Consider the following 23,265-nt stretch of genomic DNA (forward strand, 5'->3'; position numbering starts at 1 on the left):
AACATCTTTTGTCTTAAAAGAAAAACAAAATAACAGAGCTTTCAATGATACAATGAAGCAACTCCAAGCGCTTTCACTGATTTAAAATTATTTGCAGAGAATTCCACACTTTAAGGATTTCATTTTGATTTTCACAAGATCTCCACGTCGGCGGGAATTCCCCGCTTTTAAACTCCAGCCCGGGCAAGCAAACGTTCTCGGCATGGCCCTCTGAGTATGTGCAGAGAGGCGCCCCCCCATCGTGCTGCCATTCCCTGAAAAGGCCCTGGGGGCTGCCCCACGTGCTAGCACAGGGTGTCCCGCTGCACTTGGCTGTGGTTGAGTTCGGTGAAGAAATACTTCAGCAAGTGGGAGACAACCATGGCGCGGTGAGGCTGGTGGGGTCCTGAGCCCCAGTGCCATGTGAGGGGCGACGAGGATGGGGCGGAGGCAGCTCTGCCTGGCTACCTGGCACTGGAACCAACGATGCCATCCTCCCCTGCCTGGCACCTTCCATTGGCCCTGGCCGAAGGGTGTGTAAAGCCTCCACCTTGCATCCTGCTCCGGCCTCACAGTTTCCTGCACCGACCTGCCACTCACCTGGCTCTCTGGCTGCCCAAGTTAAGCTGAGAACTCGACGCGCCACCCTTGCTTTCTGCTGGCTCTGTGCTGGGGCAACAGCGCATGTGCCCACAGAGAGGGCTCTGAGTGCCCCATCTGGCATGCATGCCATAGTTTTGCCACCACTGTTACAGGGCCATCTGAACACAAGAAGAGCCCTGGTAGATTCAGCCAAAGGCGTATCTGGTCCAGCATAATCACAGTGGCCAGCCGGATGCTTATGGGAAGCTCACAAGCAGACCCTGAGGACCCACTTGCTATTCCCAGCATCCTGCCCCTGACAGCAGAGCTAGAACGCAGCCACCATGGCAGGTAGTCACAAATTTTTCTAAGCCCCTTTTAAAGCCAGTATGAACACAGGAGGCAGCAACAGAGAATAGCTCAGTTGGTAGAGCATGAGACTCTTAAAACAGGGTCGTGGGTGTGAGCCCCACGTTGGACAAAAGGAGGCTGCCCTGCAGGAGGCTGGGCTAGATGACACTCGTGGTCCCTTCCAACTCCACAATTCTATGAATATATCTTAAATTTGGTAAGGGGTTGAGTGTGGAATCACACATGGTACTCGCTGGGCTTAAGCCGAGATGGGTATGTACATTAAGGCTTTGTTGGCCTCCTTGAGTCTGGTGCCCAGTTTGCATGACACCTTCCTTGCTCTCCTTGCACCTACATGGCAACAAATAATTTCTAAACACAGCTCTCCTGCAATGCATGAAAATGTTCCAAGTGTGGAGAGGGGCAGGGACACATGCACAGCCCTCACACCCTCAGCCCCCCATCAGTCATAGACTCTTCCACGTGTTGCACAGGGAAGGTCTGCAGAGGACTTTTTACTCACTGTGGCTGAGTGCAAGCAGACTCCGCTGTGGGACTGGCAGCCCAGCTTTATCATGGATCTCCAATCTGATTGCTTGCATTCAAGCAAACTCAAGGAAAGCCCCAAACAGACCTTCCCCACTCAATACAGGGGAGGTTAGCGTTGATAAATATCCAATGAAGCTGAATGCTGGAAGATTCAGGGCACATAAAAGAAAGTCCTTCACACAGCGCAGAACTAAACCATGGAATTCACTGCCATGAGAAGCAATGATGGCCACAAACTTAGATGGCTTTAAAAGAGGATTGGGCAGATACAAGTAGGAGAAGGCTATCGATGGCTATGAGCCACGATGGCTATGTTCAGCCTCCGCTGTTGGAGGCACTGTGCCTGGGAATACCAGTCGCTGGGAATTGCAGGAGGGCAGAGTACCGTTGTGCTCATGTCCGGCCTGCAGGCTTCCCACAGGCATCTGGTTGGCCACTGTGAGAAGAGGATGCTGGAAGAGATGGGCCTGATCCAGCTGGCTTGTCTTGTGTCCTTATGATGCAAGTGCTGACCTTATTCAAGGCAAGGCTCTCCAAGGGTGCTACAAAAGAACAGGGCTCTCATGTTGCTTCTGCAACGATTAGCCTTAGGCAGAGTCTTCTATATGGAGCAGCAGCTCAGTCTCAAATCTGTTCTTTCTGCCTTTACTGAAAGGTGCCTCTTTATTTTAAGGGACCCAGTCCATTCCAAGATTCAGTTACTCCAACGGAACAGAGTCATAAGACTCAGGATACACACCCATCCTGGTTCTTTTACCACAACAGCATGCAGAATAAAGGCAAATGAAGAAGAGGAGGAAGGTATCAATGAGATGACAACAGCATGTTTTAAAGCAAGGATGGAGAAGCAGGTCTGAGGGACTCCCAATTCCCATCAGCCATGTTTTATTTATTTTTACATTTCTACCCCAACATTCCTTTAAGGAGCTCAAGGTGGCATACACAGTTCTCCACCACCACCGTGGTATCTTCACAACAGTCCTGTGAGGTAGGTTAGGCTAAGAGATGATGACCGGCCCACAATCACAGCTGGTGAGCTTCATGGGTGAGTGAGAATTTGAACCCCGGTCTCCTAGGTCATAGTCCAGCACCACTACGCCACACTGGCTCTCATGGTGAGCATGGACAACGGTCAGCGATGATGCAAATTCTACAACATCTGAAGGTACATGCCTACCCCACTTGTTTTAAAAGCTTTGTGGAAGCAAAACATTTACACACATACATGTACATGCACATCAAAGTTTCACAGGTTCAGCCCCAAGATGCTCCCTGGGAGAGATTGTGATGCAATAGCTGGGACTGGCCAGGACACCCAGTGGAGGCCTACACAGCAATCCTGTCATTAAACAGAAACACACCCATAAGTGGATCATTATCCTCCAAGGCTCACAGCAGGCAACAACTACTATTAACCCTCACAATAACCTTCAGTTGTAGGCTGCCGAAATGAGAGATGGAAAACTTGAAACAGAGAGGCTTGCCCAAGGCCACCAAACCCAGGTGCCTCCTGTCCGACAACTTCTGTCCTTTGGAAATCCACTCCCAGGCTTTCTGCATCCTTGCAGTCTTCTCCCCAGCCTTGGTCTCTACAGATGTTGTTGGGTACCAACTCCCATCATGCCAGCGGTCAGGGATGAGAGGATGCGCACAACATCTGGGGACCCAAGGCTGGAGAAAGGTGCTTCAAAAGAATCCTCGTAACCATATTTCAAAATCCAAGTAAATAAATCCCTTCATGCTGCATACAGAGGATCAGTTCAATGCCCCTTCAGAAAATATTTATTCCGAGGAGGAAATGTGGATTTCTTTTATGTGCAATCCAGAAATCTCTAGCGTGGAGTTTAGTCACCCTGCCAATAGAAGACGGCTGGAAAAGAGAAAGGGACGATCAATGCTTGTTGTGTGTTCAAGATGCCCCTGTTGCAAGCAGGGATATCTCAGAGGCCCAGGAAAGACACACCCTAGAAGCCAAGATCCATAGATGCAACCGTGCCTGGAGCAAGTCTAGGTCTGCAGCAAGAACCCTTGAGAGAAGGGGAGAGAAATCTTGCTGGGGGTGGCTGTGCTCAAAGGAAGAGCCAGACCCAGTGTCCGAGTTGGTCCTCCTCATATGGGCCAGAGGTGATCATGGAGAAAGTATCCACAACATGACTCTGCAGCTAAGCAGTCCAGATGGAATGAGGAAAACCTCAGTGCCTCTTTCCAACAATTCCCCTCTCCCCACCCCTGCTGAATCCTAGCCCTCCTCTTTCCAAAGGCAGGAGCAAAATGGTTAAAAATGTCAGCTAAAATCACACAGCTTAAAAAAACAACAAACCAAACACCAAAAACAATCAAAGCAAAAAATAAATAATGAAGCCCTGCTGCTGATTGTGCTGATTTTGCCCAGGGACCAAAACCCAGCTCTGAGAGAAAAAGAATTCTAACTGCACTTGCATAAGCTGCTCAGCCACAAGCTCAGAGGAGTCTCTGGGGAAGGGAGTGCCACAGAAGCATCTGAAACAGGAGAACACAACCTGTCCACTGTAGCCAGGCAGAGTCAATTCGTACTATATCCACACGCACACAAAGGCAAAGAGTTGCTGTTTCTTTTATCGGCTTCAAGATCTGCAACCAGCTGTCAAGCTGGAAAGGAAATCCCCATGGCACAAAATGCAGACCACCACCCACCCAAGCCCTCACAAAACCCACCCAATCCATCAACTCTGGGGATGCCACGTCCACCAAGGCAATGCCAGAAATGACCAGCAACTGGCACCTCTGTTGCCAGGACTCAGGCAGAGCCTGTGGGGAGGAAGGTCCATGCAGGAGGGATGCCTAGAGGAGAGGCAGAGAGAGAGCGAGAGAGCTATGCTGCTCTAGCCAGAATTCTTCCACACAAAAGCACCGGGGTTTTTTTGCGCAATTTGCACCTGCCCACATGCCTACAAAGGACGCCAGCCAGCCAGAGCCCACTCGGAAACAACAAGGCGGCATCTGCCGGCACTTACCCCCAATTTCCTGCTCTTCATTTTCACGTATCCCTGTTTGACAATGTCGTTGAAATTCGTAGCCATGGCTCAGCTGCTGCCCAGCCAGGATCCACCTCCGCGCAGCCGAGAGGAGGAGGAGGAGGAGGAGGAGGCTCTTCCCGGTGGGGCTGGCTCGCCTCCCCCGCAGCAGCGGTGACAAATCTCTTCCTTCCCCTCCACTCTTCCTCCGCTGCTGCTGCCGCCACTGCTGTTCACCTGTTTTCAGACTTTGGCTGCCACTCCGGCCCTCTCCCCTCCCTTCCTCTCCAGCATTGTTCTAGTCGGGAGCTCCTCTCCGGCTGCTGAAAAATAAAAATGACAGATAGATTAGAGATTGTGACATCTTTCTCTTGCTCTGCTTCCCCCCTCCCTCTTTCCTGTCCTCTCCCCTCCTCCCCCCTCCCCACCTCGGCTAAACCATTCAGGAGAATCCAAGGTGGCTTGTGCAGTCAATTGAGGAAAAAAAATTGGAACGGTCCAGCTTTTAACCCACGAGATACTTTGATCCTAAATTCACAAAGGAGATGCTTGCACTGAGCTTGGGAATCAGGCAAGAATGCATTTTCTTTGAGAGAGAGAGAGAGAGAGAGAGAGAGAGAGAGAGAGAGAGAGAGAAGGAGAAGTCTATAATTTCAAAAGGTGCAATTTAAAGGGATTCTTCTACTTGTTTTGAGTTTTTAATTCTGCCTGACCAGACGAGCCTTTGAATGTGAATTGGGAAGCCAGGTTCCAGCAGAATGCTGCTGTCTTCTGTAGCCACATTCACACAAGACAGCTGCTTCTTAGGGGCAAACCTATTTTGCTTGCTCCACTGCTGCTTTCTACTCTCCGGGGACCCAGGTCTCCCATGGCCAGGTTGCCAACAGCAATCTGAAGCACAGACACTGCTCAGGTGTCACCTGCCTGAGCTGTCAGTTGGGGTGAAGTCCTCCCAAGTGCCCCCCTCCCCTGCCCCAAATTATACCATTAAAAAAATTCCACAATTCCAGATGCTGTTAGACTACAACTCCTATCCTTCCTTATGATTGGTCTTGCTGGTCCAGGCTAATGGTGGGTGTTAGAGTCTAGCAACACCTGGGGGGCCACAGGTTCCCCATCCCTGGTATGGGCTAGACCCAATTTGAAGCAGATTATAAGCAGGACATTAGAAGGCTTTACAATTGAAAGTTGAAACTCCCACTACTTTTACCAGGCCCATCAACTAAATCCCAGGATGCTCATGTGCTCGAATCCTACTTGCAGGTTTCCCCTAATGGGCATCTGGTCAGGCACTGTGAGAAAGAATACTGGACTAAATGGGCCTTTCATCTGATCCTGCAGGGCTTTTTTACGTCTCCAGTTTTGCTGCACACCTTCTCTTCTGACCAGCAAACTCCAGCAAAAGCTTTGCACTTTGTTGCTGCTCTTTGTTTCCTAACCGCTCAACCTACAGCTGAGTCGGCAGCTAAGCCTTAGGCAGGAAATGCACAGGACTCGCCAGCTTGCTGAGTCAGCCTTCCCATTTCATGGACAGGCACATCGCACAGACACGTTAGGATTCCTGTCTGATAAGCAACGGAAACATTGCTGGCCACTCAGAAAGGTGGGGCTCTGAGGTCACACACAAACACACAGAGAGACCACAATGACCACCCTGAATCGCTAAGCCCCAGGATGTCGCGCTGGGTGCTGGAATTTTATTGCTGGCTCCAGTACAGACACAGTCCTGGACGCCAAGGATGTGTGGGCAGATCTGTGCGGATTGTGCTTGATGTTGGATTTATTTCCTGGCCTGAGCCCACCCACCCCCAGCTCAGAGCAAGCAGCGCTGCTGTTTCTTGTTTGTCCTAACAGTGAACCTACAAGGCAGCGGTGGCTAACCTGGAGCCTTCTGGATGCTGTTGGACTCTGAACTCCCATCAGCCCTGCACAGCAGGGCCAGCGACTAAGAACTGTAATTCAGCAACATGCAGGGTGACTCCCTGGCTGATTTGGGTTTGTTTTTTAAGAATGCAAATTTACACCAGGAGGCAGCAAGGACCTTAGGGCTCCACCAGAAGGAGCTGAGATGCCTCCGCTTCCTCTCTAGGCCTGCTGACCTTTTCAAGGATCTGCAAGGGCCTTCTTGCCAATCTCATCTCAGCCATGAAACAGTCACTGAGTGGCCTTAGGCAAACCACTCCTGAAATATTGCCATTTGCGAGCAGACAGCATAAATGCGAAGCAACAAGGTTTATTCTATGGATAACAACAATCTCCGCAGTGGCTGCACAGAATCCCCACCCAGTTTGCACAGCTGCTTCATTCCACCCTCCGGGAACCCTTGAAATCACACCTCCTTATTGCAAACGGAAGGGAAAAGCAGGCCACCTTATCCTACTAATTATTTAAAGAACTTTTACCCCACTCTTTAGCCACTTCTACAGTGACTTACAGCTCAATAAAACAAGAAGTTTCCTGTACTCAGGCTTATATTCCAAAGAGACACATCACAGAAGGAAAATGGACTAGGAGGGAGGAGGAAATGTGCAAGCTCAGGCACCAGTTCTGAGTTACAAGTTCATTTAGCAGGATGGAAACAGTTCAAAGAGAAGAGGAAACAAACCTGCAGGTGTTTCAACTGCATCAATGGACTATTGGCCCTGCACCCTTCCACTGCAACAGCCTGATAAAAAATATACCAAGATGGAAGGGGAAAGAAACAGAGAGGATGTTTGCAAAATCATCTGGCAATTCCTCTAGCATCACTTTAAGCAAACGGCAGGAACTCTCAGCCTTTAGCATGACAAGGGCATGTAACAGAATATGCCATGGGTTCCCCATTGTTTCTGGGGTGCACATTTGGCAAAAGCAGAAACCGCCCTGGGCACCAGCACAAAATGGAGACTGTGGGGGCCTCCCAAGTCACAAAGACAAAAGCTTGCTCATGGAATTGAGTAAAACTATCCACAAACTATCCACAAAAAGGCAAAACAGTTTAGACAACCCTCCCCCCCAAAAAAAACAACAGGCAGCATGCCACCTCCTGAGAAAACCAATACCCGCCTCCCCTGCAAACAAACAAGAAAACAGGCAAAATTCACCTGCCTATGTTCAGGCACACTGTTAAAATACATTTAATGGTCTTAATGATAAAACTTACAAATGAGAGCAACGCAATACTTAGCAATGAGGAAAACAAACTTACTGGGAGGTAGGTCTTATTTTTACATTTCTGTAATAACAATGTAAATGGCAATATTTTCTCTTTAATTTATTCATTGTACTATAGAGGGGGTTTTTGTATTTTGCTTGTTTTGCTTTGCTATGTTGTTCCATATATCAATTTCTTTCCTTATATTTACTCTCCATTTTTGAAAATATATTTTTATAATTAACAAAACCAACCAAATAATAATAACAAGGCAGTACCACTCCTTCCATATGGGAAGAACTTACAGCCTAACCCTAACCCTCACCCCCACCCCCCTGTAGCTTACCAGGCAGGGTCTGTTTCAAAGGGTTTAGGCTTAGAGGGAGGATGGAATGAAAGGGACAAGAAGACCACTCTGCTCTTCCAGTTCTGGGCAGTCATAACCATAAAGTGTGCTTCTCGTGGGAAGGGAGCTCTTAATGCATGGAAGTGTTTTGCAAAGTCCAGACAACATTGTTGGCATCAAAATGCCAGCCTGTATCCCCCACCTGCTTAATCCCAACAAATCCTTTCTGGGGGGGACACAAATAAACACCTGTTGCAAAATTGCCCGCTTGCAACATCTCAGTCTCCTTTGCAAATCCAAGCCCAATCTGGAAGCACCCAAATATTCTTAGCCATCTCAGGCCATTAAGAGGGAACACAGTAGTGTCAGGGCCTCCTTCCAGCCACATGGGGGTTCCTGTTGCGAGGGCAGGGATGGTGGTTTCCATGCCAGCGCCGCCCTATTCCCTCTCCACACTTGTTGACAGCATTCTTTTCCATCTCGGAGGACCCAGATCCCTAATGTGGAATAGATGAGGGCAAACTCAGCAACAAGTAAAAATAAAATAAAATAGTCCAGTCCTGCTCCCTGGCAGCCTCGTTCCCCCTGCCTCTACACCCCCTTCCACTGTCTGCTTAAAAGCTGAAGAGGAGTAAAAAACGCACTTGCTAAAAGGACTCCTATTGGGGAATAAATTTAAACCTTAGGATGGAGTTTCTGATGGGAAGAGCTGTCAACAATGGAACAAATGACCTTGGAAAGTGGCGGACTCTCCTTCCTTAGAGGTTTTTAAACAGAGGTTGGATGACCACCTGCCAGTGATTCCTGCATAACAGCGAGTTGGACCTTTGGGGGTCCCTTCCAACTCGATGATTCCATGAATTGACTTATCCACTCCTCACTCCATACACAGGATGGGAAGAAAATTGTTCGGTGGAAAAACCTGCCTGACTCCCTCTCTTAGCTTAAAAAACGAACACAGCAATATGTTCTCTTGCACATACAACAAACAAACACCATCCTCTTATTTAAAAAGGCCTCCCCGCAACCTGGTGGGAGCTGTAGTTCAAAACGTAGGGAAAGGCACTAGGCTGCGGAAGGCCAGTTTACAAAGAGGGGGTCCAGCTAGCACAGCTGTGTTGTGATAAAAACTGATTGCCACACAAAGCCACAGAGATAGGAAATGCCCAGAGACCCACACAGCCTGAAATCCCTGCTAAAAATGGAGAGCGATTAGTGGTCAAGCTTCTCCATGAAAGGAGTCATTCAGATCTCTCCTAGAGATCTGAACTGGAAGTTAAGAGTGGAAACCCAAACCAGTCTAGAGCAGATATGCCAGTGTGGATGGTGGCGGTCTTATTTATCACACTTATATGCCACACCTCCTCCAAGGCTGGCATACACAGCTCTCCCTCGCCCCCATCTACCTCATTTTATCCCCCAGAACAACCTTACAAGGTACATTAGACTGGGCTGGTCCACCCAGGATATTTTGATGCCTGAGGCAAAAGATAAAATGGTATCCAGATGCATTTCGAATACAGAAACTTCAAACTTACTTCAAACTTGTGGTGACAGGACATGATCCGAGAGTAGCCAGCTAGCTTAGGGGGTGTGAGGTGAGGTAGGCACAGCTTTGACCTCCAACTGAGGGCATGGCTGTGGTCCATATGTATGGGGAAAGTCGCTGCTGCTTTGCCTCCCACCATTATTTATTCGTTGCATTTATATCCTCTCTTTTTCTCCAAGGGGCTCAAAGGTATTTGAACCCGGGTCTCCAATGTCAGCCAGGCACTCTAATCACTGCACCATACAGGCCCCTGAGGTGTCTGCCTCACTCTGTGTAATGGTTGGTACAGCCTTGAGGTTAGGAGAGAGTAACTGGCTCAAGGTCCGTTTCATCCCAGTGTGAGGAACTGAACTCAGGTCTTCCCTGTCTTAGACCACAACCACACCAGACATTTAAAGCGCTACAATACAGTCATGGCTTCCCCCAAAGAATTTTGGGAGAGGTGATTTATTAAGGATGATGAGAGCTGTGAGGAGATTCCCCTCCCCCTCCCAGGGCTACAATTCCCAAAGTTCTTTTTAAGAGGGATTGGTTGTTAAACCACTTCTTAAAAGAAGAAAAGGAAATTAAAGCATTTCCACACTTCCCTGAAGGTGATTCTCACTAGCCACTGGCAACCAAGTGAGGGGCTCCTTATAAACGGGCAATAACTCTTTATAGAAAGAAAACAAACAGGACAGATTAATTTAACAAAAGAAGAGGAGGAGAAGCATTAGAGGGAGTTTGTCTGGTGTCAAGAGTGAAGTTGCAGGCACCGCAGGTGTCCCTGACAGTCACACAGCAAGATTGCACACCTATTTGACAAGAGCACCCAGAACATTAGCAGAGGGGAGGATGGGAGTTTGCACCTGGCTCTGATTTGTTAGCAAAATTCTCTGCCAATGGAGGAGGGGTGGAGAAATGGAAGGGAAGAATTTCGTTATGCCCCTGCAACCAGACAAGGTTGAGGCAGTCTCCTAAGTTCCTTATTTGCTGCCCCTCATTCAAAACTCAAAAGGTGCAAATACAGGCTGACTTATAATGAGAATCAGTGTGGTGTAGTGGTTAGAGTGACAGGTGAGGATCTGGGAGACCAGGGTTTAAATCCCCACTTGGCCATGGAGCTCCCTGGGTGACCCTGGGCCAGTCGCTGCCGCTCAGCCTCACCTACCTGACAAGGTTGTTGTGGGGATTGAATAGGAGGGGGAGAACCATGTACCTTGGAGAACAAGGTGGGCTATAAATGCAATAAATAAGTAGTTTGCCAGCCCAAAATATGTTTGGACCCAAATCATAGGTCAAGAGACCACTTCCATGAGTTCCTGCAATAACACCGCAAACCCTAATTGTGCAGGTGTGGGTGAGGCTCTCTGGTGCAGAGCAACACCCTGCTCCTTAATTCCAACCATGTACATAGGAGCTGGAACCCAGCAGGTACTACACAGAAGCAGCTGGGTGTCTACACCAAAGGCGCAGTAGCAGCACAGAGATGGCAGGGTATGAGAAATGCGGAGCAGGGACAGCGTGATCGTGGAGGTACAGGCAAGGCGAAAAGGGAAGAGATGGCAAAGAGGAGCAAGAAGGTCCCAATGCCCACTTTTCTGAAAGCATCCTGAGCCCTGCATGCCAGCAAACCACAGCTTCAGCCATAACCAAAAGCTCTTTTTGAGAAATCAGATGAAAACCACAGTGGACTTTTCGGACTCTGTGGCAGAACTTCTTAAGATCTTATGCTGGAACCTAATAGCGAAAGATTTCTTCAGCTCTGTCCGGGCTGAACTCTAAAGAAATCTGACGCCAAGATGACTCCTATGCTAGTTGTTCCTGGCACCTAGAACTTAATTTTTCCCAGCATTCAGGTTGTTCTCTTTTAAAAGTGGCAATCAATTTGGGTAGCTATGGAGTGGGACCCAGGGAGACAGATAAAATGTGGGGGGCTCTTGTCAAGCGGAAAGGGGTGCTCTTCCGTCACTCTCATCCAGTTTTCCCCCAAACCAGTGCCATTCCAGATTTTTCAGACTACAACTCCCATCAGCCCTGCCAGTGCAAAGGCTACTCCAGCTCTCTTTCCAGGCAATCCCCACTGACTGGAATCCCTGAGGCTCCCATGGAATGGTTCATATTTGTTGAATGACTTTTCCTCCCTGGTTTCTGCAAGTATGCACACAGCAATGTTAATGTCATAATGTGTTTTCTCCTTCCAGCATTTGTCTGGGTGGTCTTGTGAGCTGGATCCTAGACTCATTAAATCACGCTTAGCAGAACCATATGCAGAGAAAGTGGAGTGCAAGCGCTTGTCAGAATCAGCCCTTCACCCATTCATTGATCCACCATAATGGTCACCAGGTTACCTGAAAGACTGCCTGTCACTGTACAGTATACCTGTAAGATCACTTGGATCATATGTGGGGAAACTTTACTCATGAGAGAGCCAGTGTGGTGTAGTGGTTAAAGTGTCAGACTGGGACGTGGGAGAGATATGGGTTCAAATCCCCACTTGGCCACTAAGTGGGTGTGATCTTGGGACCAGTTACTGTCTCACAGCCTAACCTACCTCACAGGGTTGTTGTGGGGATTAAATGGGGGGGGGGAAACCATGTATGCCACCTTAAGCCCTTTGGGATATAAATGCAATCAATTGATAAAATAAAATAAAATAAAATATTCATAGCACAACATCCTACAAATTATCACAGGGCAATGCCTCAAAAAGGGGCATTTTCTGACACTGGCCTCCCCCAAACCAACTTGCACTGATCCAAAAGTGAGCATGAAAGCAATGAGGTCAGAGCTCCTGATTTCATTGTTCGGCTCCAGAGAGGAGGAATGCTGGAAAGGCATCTCTTGCAAGAGCCACCGGCAGCCGTCCAAAACAGCAGTGTCTAGTAGTGAGCAGCCAGGGCCCCACACAGCGTTCGGGAAACTAAGGACACTTGTGGTTGGAAACTCTCCCTCTAAAGAAAAAAAAAGGGATTTGCCTTGCCAGATGGAATGCCTGCAGAGAGCCAAATCACCAGGCCCAGAAACGAAAAGTCGTCCAGGCGTTGGAGGGGCTGTGGGGGTGGCGTGAGGAGCCTAATTCAGTCAGAACATCCCTAGTTGGAAGATTCAGGACAGAGAAAAGGAAGGCCTTTGTCACGCGCACATACGCAAACACACACACACAATGGAATCTTCTACGGCCAACTTTGACAGCTGTAAAGAGGGATTAGACAATTTCAGCGAGGATAAGACTATATCAGTGACTGGACAGAGTTGTGATGGATATGTGCTACTTCCCCTGTCAGAGGCAGTATGTCCGGTTAGTGGGAATCACAAGCAGAAGAGCACTGTTGCACTCAGGTCCTGCTTGTGGGCTTCTCAGTGGGAGTTGTGTTGAGATTGTTATTATTTATTCATTTATTACCCTCCTTCCTTTAACCTAAGATCCTAGAGCAGGTTACAGCATTAAAAACCAATCTAAACAACTTACTAATCTAAACCACCATAAAAACAAGGTGGGTCCTCAAGTGTCAAAAGGTGCATCTGTAAAGAGGTGCATCTTCAGCATTCTCTGGAAGCTGTACAATGAAGGCACCAGATGCACCTCTGTGGGGAGTTCCTCAGCTTTAGGGACCACCACAGAGAAGGCCCTCTCCCCCTGGACCACTGCCCCCCCAAGCCTCCAAGGGCAGAGGAACTACCAAGAGCACCCCATCTGCCAATCTCAGCCCCTCAGAGGGCCTGTAGGGAAGGAGGTGGTCTTTCAGTTATTTGGGGCCTGAGTCCTTTAGGACTTTAAACACCAACCATGTTGGGCCACTGTGAGAACAAGATGCTGGAGCGGCTGGGACTTCAGCCTGAGCCAACAGCCAGGATCTTCTTCTTTTCCGTTTATATCTCATGTTTGTCCTGAAATCACTCCTACGGGGCCACAGGCAAGATATGCCCCCTCGTCAGTCAGAAGCAGGATACTAATAAGACTAAACTGTCTTACAGGGTTGTTGGGATTCACAGACACAGGATACAGGAAGCCCTTTGAACTCTCCAAGCAAACAGAAACTGAGCAGAAAAAGCAAACCCTTCCTTGCGCATCTGGATTTTGGAGGGGATGTTTGCTGTGATCTTTCACAGGCAACTCCGCAGGAGGTACTAGAGGAGGGGGCCCCATGGACTCCTGCTTTGGGGGCATTGTAGGGGATTAAAAAGGCAGGGGCTAACAAAGTGATGTGCCTGCTTTGGGGAACCCCAAGGCATCTGCCCGCGCTGGTGGGCCCTCCTGTGGTTCTGGAGTAATGGCAGCCACCCAAGGGTGCTGCATGAGAATGAAAGCCCCGAGACCAAGGCTTCAACATGAATATCAAGTGCAGCAACTAGAAAGAGGTAGAAAGGCAGGCACCCAGTAGTTTGACCAAGCACAGCCAATCCAGAGGGTTGAAACTGCCTGCCAATCACAGGGGACGATGTTGCATGCTTCTCTTGGTCCTTTTAATAGCAAACTTCAGGACTGAGTGCAGACAGAACTGTAGCCAAAATAGGGCTACTGAGAACCAAGAGGGAGGTATCAACATGCTCTGGGGATGCCCCAAGATTTGCATGCATTAAATAAAATTTAAAATAGCCCTTCAGGAAACAAACCTAAAGAGGCCATAAAACAGGCCAGTGAGGATACTGTATGCTCAGAGGAAACAGATAACTGAGTGCCAGCTAGGGGTAGGGAACTGAAAGCTGGGTGGGTGGGGGGATAATGTAATGGAGCATCTTGGAAAAGGGCACAGCTGGCTGGCTCGCAGAAGACTGAAAACACTGAAGAAGGTTGGACTAGATGGCTCTTGAGGTCCCTCCCAACTCCACAATTCTATGAATCTATAAGAACTCAAGCCTCTCCCGAGTAGATCACTAGATCAAATCCCAGCCTCAGAAGCAGGAAGCTTCCCCTCGCAAATCCCAGAGACTCCAGCCAAGGGCTCCCTTGGAGAAACCCGCTGCCTCTCAGTTCCAGCAGATGACCTTGAATTGATGCATTCTGAGAACAAACTCAGGCTCCCTCCATCCCGCTGCTTCACCCTCCCCACGCTGCTCTGATCTTCTCTGAACCAAAGTCTCTTTAGGAGTCAGAGAGCAATTCCACACACCCTGCCTGAAAACAATCACCTCTCCGCCCCCTTGTGTGATTTTCTATGCCGCCTCCATCAACACACCAAAGGCGTCAGCCCAGCTGGAGCCTCTTTTCGTACAATGAGTTGCAGAGTCTCCAAGTTAAATAATTCATGCGGCAATAATCGTACAAAAACTAACAGATTCACTCCAAAGCCAAACACTCCTCTCTTTGCCTGCAGACTCCAGGACAAAATACACAGACACAACACACACACACAAATATCAGGCTTCCCTCTAAGCCTGCATCCAGAGATGTCTGTCCTAGGTTGACCTCAGGGTCATGGCTGGGATTCTCGGGTCTCCCTTAAAACTACATCCCCCACAAGGGGTTGGTCTGGTGCAAAAATCCAGCTTTGGAACACGTTTTGTGTACAGTTCTGTAATCTGATGCTGTGTCGGGAACAGCGCAAAATTAATCAGGAAGGTCTCTTGAAAGGAACAGGAGTTAAACGAAGTGTCAGGTGTACCTTCTAAGGGTCACCTTCTCCTCGGGCTAGACCAAGATTTATTTATATAATCTATATCTATATATTATATGCTCTGCTTTTCCAGCCGAAGGAACCACCGTGCTCCCACTTCCATGTCTTATCATATGCTGAACAGGCATAACAATGGTCTATTAAATAAATAATCTGGAATACCATTTTCTTTTTTATTTCAGGACTTTACATTAACTTCACACTATCGTGCTCCATGTTAGCTAAAACTACATGCTCCCCGATTCTTAGGCTGCTTTGCTTATATATAAATAAGAAACTCAGGTCACTTACAAGTGCATGTAAGACATAAGCCCTGTCGGATCAGACACATGGCTGGCAGTCATGTAATAGTAAACCAAGCTATGGTTTACAGGGGCAGCCCGAGACGTTTGCCACTAGAGACAACTACCTCACCAAACCTCATGGGTAGACTAGCCTTAATGGTTTAGCATGAACATGTTGAGCATGAAAGTTCTTGAGGAGGCGACTGCGGCTGCTTTGCTCCTGCCCCTTAGTGCTTCCACTGCACTAAGATGAGCTAAGCCCATGGTTTGGCTTAGCATGCCCTCTGAACTCGGCTCGTGGTTTGTCTGCCTACAGTCAAAACTGTTGAGCTGTAACCAAGGTTTGTTCTTGAGTTTACACCTCATGGTGTTTGTCTGGAGGAAACAAACCATGAGCCTGAGTTCAAGTGACACACTACACCAAACCATAGCTTAGCTCTTAGCAGCTGCAGGGCTGGGGGAGGAGCACAGTGGTTGCAATCTCTTTTCCATTGACCCTCATTTTCGTGCATTTGGAAACCACCTCCAAAATGTCCTCCTGGCTTAGCATCCTGCTACTAGCACCCAACCAGTTCTCTGTGCAATCCCGCCTGCTGTTTACCTGCACACCACACAAACACACCCTGCGCAGCAGTCTTTGATCCTTGAGGTCATCATAACTAGTAGCTACTGATAGCCCCATCTTCCATAAATATGTACATTCAGGTGGGCCACCAGCTGAAGCTGATGGAAGGCACTCAGCACCACCAAGACCACCTAAGCCTCAAGTGACAGCAAAGGATCCAGGAGTTTCCCCAAGCTATGTATCCCATCCTTCAGAGGAAGTGTAGCCCCATCAAAAGCAGGCAACCTCCCAGCCTTCCGGTCTAGGGAACCACTCACTAACAGTGTCTCAGTCTTATCTGGATTGAGATTCAGTTTATTGGCTCTTATCCAGTCCATTACTGAGGCAAGAAAACAAACTCCAAAACTCTGGGTGACCCGACTCAGTGGTTTCTTGTAGATGTTAAACGGCATGGGGGTTAAAAAACAAACCCTGAGGAACCATCCCCCTGTCAGCCAGCTGTTCCCTCCCTGCTAGTGTTTACCAGCCAAGAGGAGCAGCAGTCCAGAGTGCAAGCATTAATCTCAACAACCATCACTTACGTTTGTGGCCATAACCCATGTGATCAAAAAAGGTACCCAGAAATTGAAGCAGCATCTCTCTTGCTCCAAGAAAGGTGCCTAGATGAGGCCGGAGCACCAGGAAATTTGATGCTCCGGGACAACACCCAGTACAATATACCTCTACAAATGGACAGGTTTATAAACAACAAACTCAAAAACAACAAAACAATTTCATGGTGGTGTATAATAAAATCATGAGAGCATCATAAAATTATAAAACCACAATAGACAGAACAAAAGGACCAACAGTGAATCAAATTAATTCTCTGAAAATGCTTGGCAAAATGTTTTCAGCAGTCAAGGAAATATCACAATTGTAGGTGCCCACCTGATTTCAACTGGGAGCATGGTTCAGAGTAGTGGTGATGCTAGGCTAACAATGTTATAGTCATACCTCTTGTTACATTCGGTTCAGGTTACGTCTTTTCAGGTTGCGTCCTGTGGCGACCTGGAAGTACCGGAAAGGGTTCCTTCCAGGTTTCGCCGCTCGCGCATGCACAGATGCTCAAAATGATGTCACACGCATGCGCAGAAGCGGCGAATCGCGACCTGTGCACGCACAGACGCGGGTTGCGTTCTGCTCATGTTGCGAACAGGGCTCCGGAACGGATCCCGTTCGCAACCAGAAGTACCACTGTAGTTTGTGTAAATTAAATATATATTTTGCCCGCAACTGTTCTATCAGCTCTTAACATAAGAACACAAAAAGAGGCTGATGGATTAGGCCAGAGGCCCATCTAGTTGAGCATCCTGGTCTCACACTGGTGATCCAGAGGCCTGCAGGAAACCAGCAAGCAAGACCTGAACACAAATGCACAATTCCTTCCTGCAGTTCCTAGCAACTAGTACTCAGAAGCTGCTTCCAGTTGTGGAGGCAAAGCATAGCCACCATAGCTAGTAGCCAATGACAGCCATCTCCTCCATGAGTTTGTCAACCCTCTTTTAAAGCCACTACAGTTGGTGGCCATAGACCCCTCCTGTGGGAGGGAGTTCCATAGTTTAACTATGTGCTCTTGATGCCCAGCAACCAACCCGTCCATTCAAACACTGCCCAGGTGGCCCCCCACAGGCCACAGTGCCCTTCTCAAACCCAGCAAGCAGAGGCTACAGCTACAACACTGCCTATCCTGGGAAAGATCCTCGTCCGAAGGGCTCTTTCCCCCTTGCGTGCCATCGCACGATGGTCTCACAGCCAGTTGGCAAAAACATATCCCAGGGAGAATGCTCTGAGGGCACATGAAGCACTTCTCCAGCCAAAGATAAGCAGGATTGGCTCTGCATATGCTCTGCTCTGGCTCAGGCAAGCAGCTTCCCTTGGAGAAGGGGAGAGTGTCACAGGCACAAATAACTATGCCATAGTTATTGGAGCCTTGAAATTAGGTACGTATGTTGTCCAAGACACTCACATTATTACAAAAACAAACAAACAAACAACCCACCCCAAAACAAAGCACTGGGCATTTGTACATCTCTCCCTGAAACTGGGGCACATTGAATGCCCCCTACCAATGATAAAGCTAGTTTTGCACCACTCAGAAATTTGGTCCAAAACTAGTCCAGGGCATTCTAATTACGAGGGCGTACCTACATGACACATAAATGCATGTGTAACAAAAGCCTGATAGCTGGTGATTTGGGGTGGAAGATATTGGGGGGCATTGCTCAAACCTATTATAATTATGATTAATTACTTGCCCTCCACCCTAAGCTCCCCAGGGAGGGTTACAACAATTAAAACACAACGTTATTCACATTACTTTGATTTTAAAGTATGAACCAAAAAGGTTAGAAATTGCAAGATTTATCACTCTGCCCTTTGGACCAACATGTCTAGAGGGTGGCTTACATGTTTAACTGTGCAATAAAATGCAGATGAGCCGGGGTGGGGTGGGGGGTTAAAAACCAGCCCCAAATATTCTGCTAGGAGCAGGAGGGTGTGATGCCTTTGACTTCACCTGAGCTTCCTCTTCACCTGTAGCTAAAAGCAGCCACAGGTCTCTGTGTTTGTGTGTACACACACATTCTTACATTGTTTTCAGAACAAGCACTCTCACAGAGATGTCCTGCGGGGTTAACAAATAACTCTGTAAGACAAAGCAAAGAAGGAGGAGGTTATCTTATCTGCTCCCCACCAGCAGCCCTGCTATCTCTGCCGGAGGGCAGCACATTCCTCTTCCTTACTCCCCTGCGATGTTATCTTTGGGATAGTAAAAGCCAGCAGATCTCCTGTTCCCTTTCCCAGAGCAGCTCTGTCAATCTTATCTGAGCTACCACCGCACACCCACTTCGTTGTCTTCCAGATGCAAAGCCCCAGCCTGCCATGCCAGTGGGATCTTATCAGTGTTTTGGGGGTGAAAAATAGACAGCCGTAGGACTCCGGAAGGCCCCCCCACACCAGACTCCATCTCTCCAGAACCATCCTTAGATAGAATGAACAGCTCCCAAAGTGGAAAGGAATTTAATCTATGTCCTTCTAGGGCTTGCTTTGAAACAAGGATCTTTTTTTGTCTCTCTCTCTCACCTCCGCCCCCCCCAAACACACTGTAGATGGAAAGAATCAAGACTGAAGGAAACACAGAAGCCTGCAATTTTAAGGACAATCGCATTTCCCTCCTCTTCTAAACACCTGGATTCTGCCACTCAGGAGATCTCAAAGGATTTCCCAGCAGAATTATAAAAAGTAAGACAAAAATCGGCAAATATACTGAATTTCTATGAGTCATGCAAGTCAAAGAATTCAGCTCTTCATAACACAGATTCTGGGGTGCCCTGGGGCAATATGGGTGCCCATTGGCTTATTTTTCGGCTGATATGGGATGCTTCACAGATCCACTGTTTGTTCTAAAAACCAATATACACTGACTTTCCATTATTTGTCTTCAAGGTGCCTTAAAATATACTTATTTAGTTACATTTATATCCGGCCTTTCTTCCATCAGGGAACCCAAGGCATTCCCAGGCACTGACCAGACCCAGACCTGCTTAAGTTCAGCAAGGCAGTCGCCTCCTGTTGGTACACCATGGTACCAACAACAAGGCAAAAAAGATTTCACACACAATTAAAGCCACTAAAATCAAACAAACACAAAACAGAGAACAATAAAACATTGGCCTGATCCAGAGCAAAATGCAAGGCAGCAGGAGCCACTGATTTCCTGGCTTGCTTTGCAGAGGACGCAACAATTAGTGACAATTAACACGTCTATAACACAAGTCTAATCAATTTCATCTGCCAAGCCTTTCCCCAAGGAACCTTCCTCAGGAAACGAAGTTCAGTGAAGCAGCCGGGGATCCCCAAGCAGAACTTTCAGCATTTTCTCAAACCTACAGCTCTTGCCGATCTTGGGGAAGCAAGACTGGTGGTGGTGGTAAGACGTAACATTGAATAGCGGTTCTTAAAACTTAAAACTGGCAGGCCAGCCTTCTCCAACCTCATGCCCTCCTGATGTTTTGAACTGCAGCACCCAACAAGCCCAGCCAGCAGGGCCAACAGAGTCAGGAAGAAACCTAAGAAGAGCCTGTTGGATCAGGCTAATGGCCCATCAGGTCCAGCATCCTGCTCTCACAGTGGCCAACCAGATGGCTCAACTAGAAGCCCACAAGCAGGATTTGAGCACAAGAGCCCTCCCCACCCCCTGTCACTGTGGTTTGCAGCATTGCTGCTTCTGATTGTGAAGGCAGAGCATATCCATCATGGCTAAGGTAAAGGTAAAGGAACCCCTGACCTTAAGGTCCAGTCGCGGACGACTCTGGGATTGCGCGCTCATCTCGCTTTACTAGCCGAGGGAGCTGATGTTTGCCTGCAGACAGTTTTTCTGGGTCATGTGGCCACCATGACTAAGCCGCTTCTGGTGAACTAGAGCAGCGCACAGAAACGCCGCTTACCTTTCCGCCGGAGCGGTACCTATTTATCTACTTGCACTCTGATGTGCTTTCAAACTGCTAGGTTGGCAGAAGCAGGGACCAAACAACGGGAGCTCACCCCATTGTGGGACTCGAACCGCCGACCTTCTGATCGGCAAGCCCTAGGCTCAGTGGTTTAGACCACAGCGCCACCCGCGTCCATCATGGCTAGTAGCCATCAATAGCCCTCTTCTCCATGAATCTCCATGAACCTTTCCAATCCTCCTTTAAAGCCATCCAAGTTAGTGGCTATCACTACCTCCTGCGGGAGTGAGCTCCATAGTTTAACTATGCATTGCATGAAGAAAGACTGCCTTTTACTGGTCCTGAATCTTCTTCCAACATAGGAGTTGTCCTCCAAAGCATGTGAAGAGCCCCAGGGGGGTAAATGTTGTCAGGGATTCTTTAGTTGCGGTTCCTGCTTTGAAGAGGGTTGGACTAGATGTGTCCCTTTCCAACTCGACAATTCTATGATTCAGCGATTCTAACTTTTACTCAGAGTAAGACAGCCCAACATGAATAGGCCTATGTTAGTCATCTCCATTAATTGCAGTGGGTCTATTCTGAGTATGACTAACTCTGGATACAACCCAATAAATAAAATTGATTTAAGCAAAAGCAGAACTTCCAGTTCTCACTACTCAGAGTGCCTACTACTGTACTATTGTTTTCAGACTATAGTTTAACTTTCTGGAAGCAGTTCAAGAAAATTCCCAGGGACCAGTGCTTTTGCATATACAATACAGTGGTACCTCGGGTTATATACACTTCAGGTTACCTACGCTTCAAGTTACAGACTCTGCTAACCCAGAAATAGTACCTCAGGTTAAGAACTTTGCTTCAGCATGAGAACAGAAATCGTACGGCAGCGGCGGCACGGCAGCAGCAGGAGGCCCCATTAGCTAAAGTGGTACCTCAGGTTAAGAACAGTTTCCGGTTAAGAACAGACCTCCGGAACGAATTAAGTTCTTAACCCGAGGTACCACTGTAGAAGACATCATCCACTATATGCTATAATGTCAGCTGTATGCACTGCCCTGGCAAAAATATTTAGAGATCTTTTTAGTGGTGGTTGCTACCTGCAGTGATAGTGATAAGATTAAATATCTGTTGTCCGCTTCTGACAGGTAATGTCTAATACATCTAAATTTGCAGTGAAAGCTGCTCAGACAAAGGCCATGTGGCCTCCTTTGTGATATAAGACCCCCTCAAAAAAAGCATGTTTTATTTATTGTATAGGTCACGTTTTTATCTTTATGTATGATTTATATGTATCATTTATGTTCCTGTGTTTCTGTTTGGCTACAGCCTGTATTTGCTTACCTTACTAATAAATCTGAATCTGACTGCAACTATACTGAAAAAATAAAGGACACCTATATTAGTGCTCATTGAGCAATTGGTGCTCCTCATGCAAGCAAGATTTTTGCACGATGTCGTTGGCATCAAAATGTCAGTCCATATTTCTTTCTCTCTTTCATTCACATTTACCATTTTCAGGAAAAAAGCAGCACCTTTTTTTTAAGGCTGCCAATGTCCCGTTTCCAAATTAAGCCCCCATCTAGAAACACTCAAAGCAAAGCAAAATCCTACCACTCCTGTTTTCTCCCTCACTGCCAACAAATAAGCCAAATGTGCTCTGCTGTGTTAGGCCGCAGGGACACGAACAATAAGCCTGCCTGTGTCATGAGATATTCTGCTGAAGCTCTTCTCCAATCGCCTTTCTTATTAGAAGTGTCCTTTGCTTTTCCAACTTGCCTGCCACCTATATTATTATATTTTAGTTAGTACCGTCTTCTCAGACATTTTAATATGTGTAATGGCTTTGTCTGTTGTATATTTTAACTGTAGTCTCACATTACATTGCTCATGCTATGGTTTTATTGCATATTTTATTGTGTTGCTCACCGCCCTGGAATCTATTGGACAAAGGGCAATATAAAAATATTTTAAATAAATAATGAGAAGTTGCAGCAGCGCTGATCTGCCTTGTCTACTGCCCATACTAAGCCTCTGGGCAAATGGATACTTGGCTGTTCATCTGCCCACCTTGAAAACATATTTATTCCATACTGAAAAGAAAACACTATGTGGTTTAAACAAAAAAATTTTTTTCCTTCCAGTAGCACCTTAAAGACCAACTAACTTAGTTGGTCTTTAAGGTGCTACTAGAAGGAAAAAAAAAATTTTGTTTTGACTATGGCAGACCAACACGGCTACCTATCTGTAACTGGAACTATGTGGTTTAGCATTATTTCCTAACTCCTGTTCATTTATTGTTACTTGATCCCTTTGGGGATCTACATTGTGTCCCTAGTTCAGCAAAGTGGCCTATTTCACCCCTCTGCAACAAGGAAAGACAGTACAGTGGTACCTCGGGTTAAGTACTTAATTCGTTCCGGAGGTCTGTTCTTAACCTGAAACTGTTCTTAACCTGAAGCACCACTTTAGCTAATGGGGCCTCCTGCTGCTGCCGCACTGCCGGAGCAAGATTTCTGTTCTTATCCTGAAGCAAAGTTCTTAACCTGAAGCACTATTTCTGGGTCAGCAGAGTCTGTAACCTGAAGCGTATGTAACCCGAGGTACCACTGTATGCACCTCTGTAGACCTGTAAAATCACTTAGATCATCTGGGGAAAGTTCACTCATAGAACCGCACCCTACAAATTATCACACCAATGACTCAAAAACAGCCTTTAATGCCATTGCCCCTTCCCACTTCCATACATTACTGTTGGTGCTGTTATTATTGTTAGTTATTATTTTCCCTTCACCCTAAGGTCCCAGGGCAGGTTACAACACAATTTCAAAAACAGTTTAAAACAACAATCAC

General features: G+C 47.4%; 1 protein-coding gene across 4 annotated transcripts in view; it reads right to left on the reverse strand.

Annotated features, from left to right (window-relative positions):
• DOK4 (docking protein 4) overlaps positions 1 to 23,265 on the reverse strand; it is a 57,278-nt gene that overhangs the window by 32,907 nt on the left and 1,106 nt on the right. For all 4 annotated transcript variants that reach the window (XM_083625334.1, XM_083625332.1, XM_083625331.1 and 1 more), the window contains exon 2: positions 4,455 to 4,777. In XM_083625334.1, the coding sequence (XP_083481460.1) occupies positions 4,455 to 4,520 (66 nt within the window). In that variant the 5' untranslated portion in view covers positions 4,521 to 4,777. The remainder of the gene's footprint in view (positions 1 to 4,454; positions 4,778 to 23,265) is intronic.

Source organism: Podarcis filfolensis (genome assembly GCF_964270895.1).
Source record: "Podarcis filfolensis genome assembly, chromosome: 8".
Classification (NCBI taxonomy): domain Eukaryota; kingdom Metazoa; phylum Chordata; class Lepidosauria; order Squamata; family Lacertidae; genus Podarcis; species Podarcis filfolensis.